Source organism: Diospyros lotus, chromosome 10, assembly GCF_014633365.1.
Source record: "Diospyros lotus cultivar Yz01 chromosome 10, ASM1463336v1, whole genome shotgun sequence".
Classification (NCBI taxonomy): Eukaryota; Viridiplantae; Streptophyta; class Magnoliopsida; order Ericales; family Ebenaceae; genus Diospyros; species Diospyros lotus.
This window is the reverse complement of record NC_068347.1, coordinates 16266947-16277409: the sequence shown is the minus strand read 5'-3', so window position 1 is coordinate 16277409 and position 10463 is coordinate 16266947. Positions and strand designations below refer to the sequence as shown.

Genomic DNA, 10463 nt, shown 5'->3' with positions numbered 1-10463 from the left:
TTTCTTTATTTTATAAACAGTTTCGCATTTATCAAACCATGAACACTTAATGTTATAATTATGACCTTGACTGAAAATGATATGTAGAAAGTGTAAAATAAATTTTATGCAAGAAAATTTATTGTCTTTAAATTTTAGAAAGCTATTGATTTCAGAATTAAAACTTAAAACAAATTTGCTAAGAAGAATGATAGTTGCCGAAAGTAAAATGTAAAGTTGCTGAAGGAAAAGTAAATTAACAATGCAGCACAAAAGGATGTATAGTGCTTCGGCTCAACCATCATAATCCACTATGAGCGGAAGATCTACAAAAAAGATGGTTACTGCAAGTATTAATCGAAAACACAAAAAAATTCGAAAATACACAAAGTATAGAGAAACTCCCTGACAGTCGCGGTAGAGGCGTTCAAGGCTCAGATCTGGGCAACCGAATCACCACTCAGGAAATACTGAGAATAGAAACACCAAGCCCCAACAAAGCCCAACCCCATATCTGTTCACCCACCCAAGAGGAAGCGAAAGCTCTACGCAAAGTAGAGTCCACACACAGGAACCAGAATCACGAAGATAAAGCGAGAAGCAAGAAGCCAAGAACGGATCAAGACTATGAAGCTAACCTACCAAGGACCGGCCACCCCGATTATATAGAGAGGGAAACCGACAGGTGCGACACATAAATTGTAATACCCAGTATTAAATATTAAGAGAAGTTTTGGAAGTTAGGGGATCAAAATGGAATTTACAATAGTTTCGGGCTTAAGTGCAATATTCAAAACTTAAACAAAAGACGAATGACTAAGTTAGGATGATCCAATTAAGGTGAAATGGCACAATTGGGCAATATTTGATAAAAATCAAGAGATTCCGAAGAGTTGAAGTCAAAAGCACACAATTAGGAGCGTCCGGGCAAAAGTGCAGATTTTGTAAACTGCCCGAGGGAGGCCGAGATGGTAAGTTTTTCAGAAATTCCAAAGGGAAATGGAAAATACAGAACTTGAGGGCCGTTGTGGAAGTATTAGAAAGTCTAGGGGTATCTAAGAAAGGGAGGAAATTCAATTAAAAGAAGGCTGGGGGCTAAAATGCAATTTTTGCAAAATTTCTTGGTGTGAAACCGACCGGCCGCCGGCGGTCGCTTCTGGGGCATCGAGCAGCTCGCCCGGAGGCTCTAGGCTAGCCTCCAGACGATGATGAGCTCGATGGGAGCTCCCATTGGCCGGAAAAGGGTTGGATTTGATTGAAAATGATGGCCAAAAAGATTTTCGATTTGGCTGAATCTTTCGAGGGTTCTAGCTCTCGATTTGGTGTTTCTCGATTGGTTTAGAGGCTAGATCTGGGCTTAAGGGATAAGGGCGAGCAAGATAGAGTGGTGAATCGGGAAAAAATCGAGTATAAAAGGGGGTTCTCGGCCGAGGGTTTCAAAAACAAAAATGGCCGAAATTTCTTGTGTTTTTGCTTGAATCGAGCTTAAGGGATAAGGGGTTTTTGTTCCTTAGGTCGAGAGGGTCATTTCTGGAGCATTTGGAGTCGATTGGTGTAGGATAGGTGGGTGATTTTGGAGTTGGCCGGAAAATCGAGCTTGCCGATGCCGCGACCTGCAACTGGGTTTTAAACCCACCTCCGGCCACTTTTTTCGACGAGTAAAGGGTCCATTGGGGTCACCTTGAAGAGATCTACAAGGTCCTGTAGAAATTTAGAGCGTTGGAGGTCGCCGGAGCCGGAGAAGAAGACTGTGCGGCGGTGCGTGGCTCCCACTCGCAGGACCTTGGGGTGGCGCGTGAGGGTGTGTGAGGTAAGGTTTTTGTGTGTTTTTAATTTCAGAATTTAGGTAGAATTATTTTAGGAATTATCATGGAAAAATATTTTGTAAAAGTTGATGTTAGGTATTTTTAATGAATTTCCGAAGGTATAAATGCTTGAAAAATAAATAAAAATAGAGAAAATTATGGAAAAATAGAAACGTTGATTCCAAAGGTCTTGAATGATGAAATAGGAGTCAATTGGGTCGTTGGATGAAGGATTACGCGATTTTCAAGGTGTGGCACATTTTTCGAGGCAAAATCCGGACTTTTCCGAATTGAGGTGAGTGGTTTGATTCTAGCTTTACATTGTCTTGGAAGTGTTTTTAAATGCTTGTGGTGAGTTCTAGCGAGCGGTTTCGCCCTCCTAGACTTAGATTGTTTTACCAGGCTTTTACTTATAAACATCGTGTCGACATTCGCTGCATTGCATTAACTGATTTACTTTAAAATATTGGTGCATTGCGTGTGAATTTTCATATCGTTTGGGGTCAAGTTTCATTGCATTGTTGGGTTCATACAGGGCGGGACGGGATCTTCTTGGGAATGGGACACGGTTAGTCCTAGTGATCGGGTGACACGGTAGGGCACCCGGGGCCAGTACTAGTGATCGGGTGACACGGTAGGGCATCCGGGACTGGTAACCGAGTGACACGGTAGGGCACCCGGGGATTAAGTATGTCAGGGAAATTTCTCAAGTTTGACGTGTCATGCATGTTGTCGTTTAGTATGCCATGCTCATGTGTCTTTCATGCATTATATAAACTGTTTCATGCCTTCACTTAGATGTTTCATCATCTAACCTGGGTTATGCCCTTGGAACATTCAACGTTCCAGTTAGGGACAGCTGCGAGGTCAAGGACGAGGCCGGAGAGCCAATGGTGTTTATGTGATAGTCTTTGTACCATTTGGTAGTATAGGAACTTATTTTGCTATATGTATGAACAATCGTACCTCGGTGTTGTAAACATTTTGTAACGATGTTATATGTATGTTGGTAGGAAACATCTTGTGTGTAACACGTGGTAGGCCACGTTATTTTGATGGTTAAGTATTTCGCTGTATTTATAATGTCTCGGGCTCTCGGGATATATATATATCTGCATGTGAAAATTGTTCTTGAAATCACCGCGGGTGCCGGCTGTAGTTTTGGTGACAAGTGTTTCATCTACATGTGAAGATTGTGCTCTCAGGCTCCGCGAGTGACGGACTCGAAAAAAAAAAAATTTGAGAATTTCCTTATAGTGACACGCCTGTATAGGGTGGGGTGTTACAATTGGTATCAGAGCCCTAGGTTAAAACCCTAGGATGGTTAGGCTAGGTTATTGAACTTAGCACGGTTAGGTTTGTTAACTTAGAACAAGGATATGGATTCTAGGTGACATATGAAAACTTTAGGAAACACTTGTTTGAGGTTTCTGAGAAAATCTTTGTGTATTATTAGTAGAAAATGGTGGATCAAGTACTACTGTCGCATTGGACAAATAGGATCGAAGCTCGAGGAAACCCGCAAAATGAGGACATGAATGTGTTTCTGCTTGCAATGGAGGAAATTATTGATGATGTGCCCCCCAGCTACTGACAGTTGGTAGATTTATCAGAGTTTCAGATCGGTTTTCTTATTGATCAGCTGGAGGGGGAATGGAAGACTTTTGCGCAATGGTTGTGGCAGGACTGGGAAGACGACTCTCTACGTGAATTCTGCACAAGAATGCGGAACGAACATCAGGATCTACTCGAGGACGTTATGGATGAGGAAGAACAGGCAGAGATTGCTGCAAATCTCGCGAATGAGGTCATAGATATTAGCTCTGATGAGGAATCATATGAGGAATCTCAGGAGGTCCAAGATGATGACGAAGGACCCCCGGTAGCATCCGACAGTGACGGGGACCACAAGGAGTCATGGATTTGGAGGCCGAAGAACTACTGAGCAAGGCCGAAGAGATAGCTGATGGATGAAGTGATATGTAAATATAAAATAAAATAAGATGTTATGTCTATTTTCCTTTTCGGTTGTACTAAGTTGTTCTATTTTGTGGGATATTATAAAGAAATAAAATTGTCCCCTTTGTATAGAAACAATCTTATCTTGAGTATAATTTATTTCCGTGATTCACTTCAGATGGTGAATACACGAAGGCTACGGGACGCAGCTCATGACGAAAGTGGGAGAAGAGAAGGAAATAATCCCGAAGATCAGGATGATCGCAGGAATCACCTAAGAGGGAACAGAAGATACGTCGGGGAATCGAGCTCCAGTGAGGACCGGTTTGAGCGAATGGAGTGATTTTTAGAAAATATGCTGACATACGTGAGTCAAGAGGAGCCTACTCGGCACACGACCATGGCATTGGAGCGGTATCGACACCTGAGACCCCCTGTGTTCAAAGGAAGGATTGGTGATGATCCTAGCTCAGCCGAGTATTGGTTGGAGCAAACCGAGAAACTACTTCAACATCTCCAGTGTAGTGAAGAGGAAAAGGTAAGGTGTGCAACCTACACGTTGGAGGAAGAAGCAGGTCGGTGGTGGCAATCTACCGAGCGTTCAATAATGAGGTCACAACAGGAGCATGAGGCTGAAGATGAGGATGCACCAATGTATACCTGGGCAGGATTCAAGGCAGAGTTTAACGCCAAGTACTTTTCTAAGAGTTGGAAGGAAGAAAGAATTTGGGAGTTTATGAGGCTCAAGCAGACGGACGAGATGTCTGTAAGCCAATACGATAATCGGTTCATTCAACTGATTAAGTACGTGCCCATGTACGAAACTGACGAGAGTCAGAAGGCACAAAAGTTTGTTTCAGGATTACAAGAACATCTCCAGCAAGTTTTAAGTGGATGGGACATTGAAACTTACAAAGAAGCATTGCACCGAGCTTTGACCATTGAGAGAAATCTGACACGAGCCAAGATAATCAAGACAGAGGAAGGAAGTAAGAGCAGTAAACCAGACAGTTTGAAGACTCAACCAAGGGACGACGGGAAGTGCCCTCGATGTAAGAGGAAACACTTTGGAAAAAGATGTGTTGTAAAATGCTATGGATGCGGTGAAGAAGGCCACATTGGAAGAAACTGCCCAAAGAACAAAGCAACGCCCCAGGTTGAGTATCAGGGAAAAGTGGTGTGTTACAACTGTGGTCAACCAGGGCATATCTCGCAAGATTGCTCAAAAAGGCAGAAGATGGAACCACCGAGTGGAAGTGCACAAAATGTTCGTCCAGGCCGAGTGTACAATCTGACTTGTGAGGACGCTGAGGCCGATCCTGCAGTTATTGAAGGTACACTGTTCTTTTCGAATATTCCAGTTCATGCTTTAATAGATCCACGTGCTACGCATTCATTCGTGTCGCATGCATCAGTAGAAGGTTTAAAGTTAGAACCTAGGGAATTGGGTTATCAGATGGCAATAGCCACTCCTATGGGTTCAACTCTAAGAACTGCGGTAGGGTGCCGTGGGTGTATTTTTAATATGGGAGGGGAAAGTTTTAAGATCAATTTAGTGGTGTTAGACATTAAAGATTTTGACATAATTGTCGGAATGGATTTCCTATCGCTACATGAAGCTAAAATAGATTGTAAGAGTAAGACCGTAAGCTTACCCAAGCTTAACGGAGAGTGGATTGTGTTCCAGGGTCAAGGTAGGAAGATTAAGAGAGAAAATGGCATGACTTTGCACACGTTGCAATCAGCCAAACCCGAATCAGGAAAGAAAAGTCTCGAGTTGAAATCAGTGAGGGTCGTGAATGAGTATCCTGAGGTATTTCCCGAGGAATTACCAGGATTACCTCCCCAAAGAGAAATTGAATTCTCGATAGACCTTGTACCAGATACACAACCAATATCCATACCTCCGTACAAGATAGCCCCAACTGAGATGAGGGAATTGAAGGAGCAATTACAGGATTTGACTGACAAAGGATTTATCAGACCAAGTGTGTCACCCTGGGGAGCTCCGATATTGTTCGTGAAAAAGAAAGATGGTACCTTACGTATGTGTACTGACTACCGACAGTTAAACAAGGTAACCATAAAGAATAAGTACCCGTTGCCTAGGATTGAAGAGTTGTTTGACCAACTTCAAGGAGCTAGGGTATTTTCTAAGATAGACCTTCGATCAGGGTACTATCAAATGAAGATCAAGTCGGAAGATGTACCCAAGACTGCATTTCGATCACGGTATGGTCACTATGAATATCTGGTGATGCCGTTTGGATTGACCAATGCACCTACTGCATTTATGGATTTAATGAACCGAACTTTTAGACCTTACCTGGACAAGTTCGTAATAGTGTTCATAGATGACATTTTGATATACTCTACAAGTGAGAGTGATCATGAAGAACATTTAAGGATAGTCTTGCAGACTTTAAAGGACCATAAGTTGTACGCCAAGTTCTCGAAGTGTGAATTTGTCTTACTCAAGTAGCATTTCTTGGACATATAATTTCTGCAAAAGGTATAGCTGTCGATCCAGCAAAGATAGAAGCGGTTCAAAAGTGGCAAGCACCTAAGAGCATTGGGGAGATTTGAAGTTTTCTTGGACTAGCTAGATACTACAGAAGGTTTGTAGAAGGATTTTCAAAGATATCTGCTCCACTTACACGATTGACGCAGAAAGAAGTTAAATTTGAATGGGACGATAAATGTGAGCAAAGTTTTCAAGAGATTAAGGCACGATTAACTACGACACCGATTCTAGCAATGCCAACAGAGTCAGGAAAGTTTGTGGTGTATAGTGATGCTTCTGGGATAGGGTTGGGATGTGTTTTAATGCAAGATGAGAAAGTAATCGCCTACGGATCTCGGCAACTGAAAAGACACGAGCAGAACTACCCAACTCACGACTTGGAATTAGCAGCTATAATTTATGCTTTGAAGTTATGGAGACATTATCTCTATGGGGTACAGTTTGAGATTTTTACGGATCATAAGAGTTTGAAGTACATATTTTCTCAGAAAGAGTTAAACATGAGACAAAGAAGATGGATGGAATATTTGAAAGATTATGATTGTACCATTTCCTATCATCCAGGGAAGGCGAACATAGTTGCAGACGCTCTTAGCCGAAGAAGCTTCGAGATTGTGGCTAATATGATGATTGAGGAATTCAGCCACCTGACAGTAGGTGTTAAGCCTAAACCAATCAAAGGATATTTGGCAAATCTAACAATTCAATCTGATGTGGTGAATCAAATCAGATCAGCTCTTCAATCAGACACAAGAAGAAGTCAGTGGATAGACGAGAACGATCAAGTTAAGGCACCTGAATTCAGTTACCATGATGGTATACTTCGATTTCAAGGAAGAACATACGTGCCAAGGGATCAAGGTCTAAGACAAGTTATCTTAGGAGAAGCTCATCGGGCAAGGTACACAGTACATCCAGGATCTACAAAAATGTATAAGGACCTTAGAGAAATTTATTGGTGGCCAGGAATGAAAAAGGATGTGGCATGGTACGTGGCACAATGCGATACCTGTCAACGTATCAAAATTGAGCATCAGCGTCCGGGAGGAAAATTACAACCATTGGACATTCCCGAGTGGAAATGGGACCACGTCACTATGGATTTTGTGACCAATCTACCTCGAAGTCCCAAAGGAAATGATGCTATTTGGGTAATAGTGGATCGACTAAGTCGGCACATTTCTTGCCTATTAAGATAGGGCAACCGATTCATGCTCTGACTCAGCTGTACATTAAGGAAATAGTACGATTACATGGAATACCTGCAAGTATAGTGTCAGATCGAGACCCGCAATTTACGTCAAGATTTTGGGAAAGCTTCCACAAGTGTATGGGAACACAGTTGAAACTCAGCACAGCTTATCACCCTCAGACTGACGGACAGTCCGAGCGGACAATTCAAACGCTCGAGGATATGTTGAGGGCATGCATTTTGGAATTCTCGGGAAGTTGGGAGAAACATCTACCGCTAGTAGAATTTGCCTACAACAACGGGCACCACAACAGCATTGGAATGACTCCTTACGAGGCGTTATATGAGCGAAAGTGCAAAACACCACTCTGCTGGGTAGAAACTGGAGAAGTAGGATTAATTGGACCCGAGATTGTTCAGACTACTACTGAGAAGATTAAGAAAATACAAGAGAAAATAAGGACAAGTCAAAGTCGTCAAAAATCGTACGCTGACCAACGAAGGCAAAACCTGGAATTTTTGGTCGGTGACAAGGTGTACTTGAAAGTCTCTCCATTTAAATCAGTGATTCGAGGAAAAAGGAAAGGGAAATTAAGCCCAAGGTACATAGGACCCTATGAGATTTTGGAGAAAATTGGATTAGTGGCTTACAGAATAGCTTTACCTGTGGCATTATCAAACATCCACAATGTGTTTCATGTGTCTCAACTACGGAAACATGAGCCAGACCCTACGCAGGTACTTCGAAATGAGACCATTGAGATACGAAATGATCTAACGTACCCTGAGGAACCAGTTCGAATCCTAGATCAAAAGGATCAAGTCTTAAGGAACAAAGTTATACCATTAGTAAAGGTACTATGGAGCAACCATGATGAAGAAGAAGCAATTTGGGAACGCAAGGAAGAGATGAAGATTTCTTACTCACATTTATTTAATGTTGTAAGTTAGTAATTTCGAGGACGAAATTTCTTTTTAGAGGGGGAGGATGTAATACCCAGTATTAAATATTAAGAGAAGTTTTGGAAGTTAGGGGATCAAAATGGAATTTATAATAGTTTAGGTCAAAACTTAAACAAAAGACGAATGACTAAGTCAGGATGAGACAATTAAGGTGAAATGGCACAATTGGGCGATATTTGATAAAAATCAAGAGATTCCGAAGAGTTGAAGTCAAAAGCACACAATTAGGAGCGTCCGGGCAAAAGTACAGATTTTGTAAACTGCCCGAGGGAGGCCGAGATGGCAAGTTTTTCAGAAATTACAAATGGAAATGGAAAATACAAAACTTGAGGGCCGTTATGGAAGTATTAGAAAGTCTAGGGGTATCTAAGAAAGGGAGGAAATTCAATTAAAAGAAGGCTGGGGACTAAAATGCAATTTTTGCAAAATTTCTTGGTGTGAAACTGACCGGCCGCCGGCGGTCGCTTCTGGGGCATTGGGCAGGTCGCCCGGAGGCTCTAGGCTAGCCTCTAGACGATGATGAGCTCGATGGGAGCTCCCATTAGCCGGAAAATGGTTGGATTTGATCGAAAATGATGGCCAAAAAGATTTCCGATTTGGCCGAATCTTTCGAGGGTTCTAGCTCTCGATTTGGTGTTTCTCGATTGGTTTAGAGGCTAGATCTGGGCTTAAGGGATAAGGGCGAGCAAGATAGAGTGGTGAATCGGGTAAAAATCGAGTATAAAAGGGGGTTCTCGGCCGAGGGTTTCAAAAATAAAAACAGCCAAAATTTCTTGTGTTTTCGCTTGAATCGAGCTTGAGGGATAAGGGGGTTTTTGTTCCTTAGGTCGAGAGGGTCATTTCTGGAGCATTTGGAGTCGATTGGTGTAGGATAGGTGGGTGATTTTGGAGTTGGCCGGAAAATCGGGCTTGCCGATGCCGCGACCTCCAACTGGGTTTTAAACCCACCTCCGGCCACTTTTTCCGACGAGTAAAGGGTCCATTGGGGTCGCCTTGAAGAGATCTACAAGACCCTGTAGAAATTTGAAGCATTGGAGGTCGTCGGAGCCGGAGAAGAAGACTGTGCGGCGGCGCGTGGCTCCCACTCGCAGGACCTCGGGGTGGCGCGTGAAGGCACATGAGGTAGGGTTTTTGTGTGTTTTTAATTTCAGAATTTAGGTAGAATTATTTTAGGAATTATCATGGAAAAATATTTTATAAAAGTTGATGTTAGGTATTTTTAATGAATTTTCGAAGGTATAAATGCTTGAAAAATAAATAAAATTAGAGAAAATTGTGAAAAAATAGAAATGTTGATTCCAAAGGTCTTGAATGGTGAAATAGGAGTCAATTGGGTCGTTGGAAGAAGGATTACGCGATTTTCAAGGTGGCACATTTTTCGAGGCGAAATCCAGACTTTTCCGAATTGAGGTGAGTGGTTTGATTCTAGCTTTACATTGTCTTGGAAGTGTTTTTAAATGCTTGTGGTGAGTTCTAGCGAGCGGTTTCGCCCTCCTAGACTTAGATTGTTTTACCAGGCTTTTACTTATGAACACCGTGTCGACATTCGCTGCATTGCATTAATTGATTTACTTTAAAATGTTGGTGCATGGCGTGTGAATTTTCATATCGTTTGGGGTCAAGTTTCATTGCATTGTTGGGTTCATACAGGGCGGGACGGGGTCTTCTTAGGAATGGGACACGGTTAGTCCTGGTGATCGGGTGACACGGTAGGGCACCCAGGGCCAGTACTGGTGATCGGGTGACACGGTAGGGCATCCAGGACTGGTAACCGAGTGACACGGTAGGGTACCCGGGGATTAAGTATGTCAGGGAAATTTCTCAAGTTTGACGTGTCATGCATGTTGTCGTTTAGTATGCCATGCTCATGTGTCTTTCATGCATTATATAAACTGTTTCATGCCTTCACTTAGATGTTTCATCATCTAACCTGGGTTATGCCCTTGGAACATTCAACGTTCCAGTTAGGGACAGCTGCGAGGTCAAAGACGAGGCCGGAGAGCCAATGGTGTTTATGTGATAGTCGTTGTATCATTTGGTA

At 42.5% G+C, this 10463-nt stretch overlaps 1 protein-coding gene across 1 annotated transcript; it reads left to right on the top strand.

Annotated features, from left to right (window-relative positions):
- The first annotated feature begins 4143 nt into the window (after positions 1 to 4143).
- On the top strand, positions 4144 to 6225 carry LOC127811142 (uncharacterized). Its single transcript, XM_052350853.1, has one exon. It carries the CDS (start codon positions 4144 to 4146, stop codon positions 6223 to 6225), a length of 2082 nt encoding a protein of 693 aa, XP_052206813.1.
- Positions 6226 to 10463: the final 4238 nt, after the last annotated feature.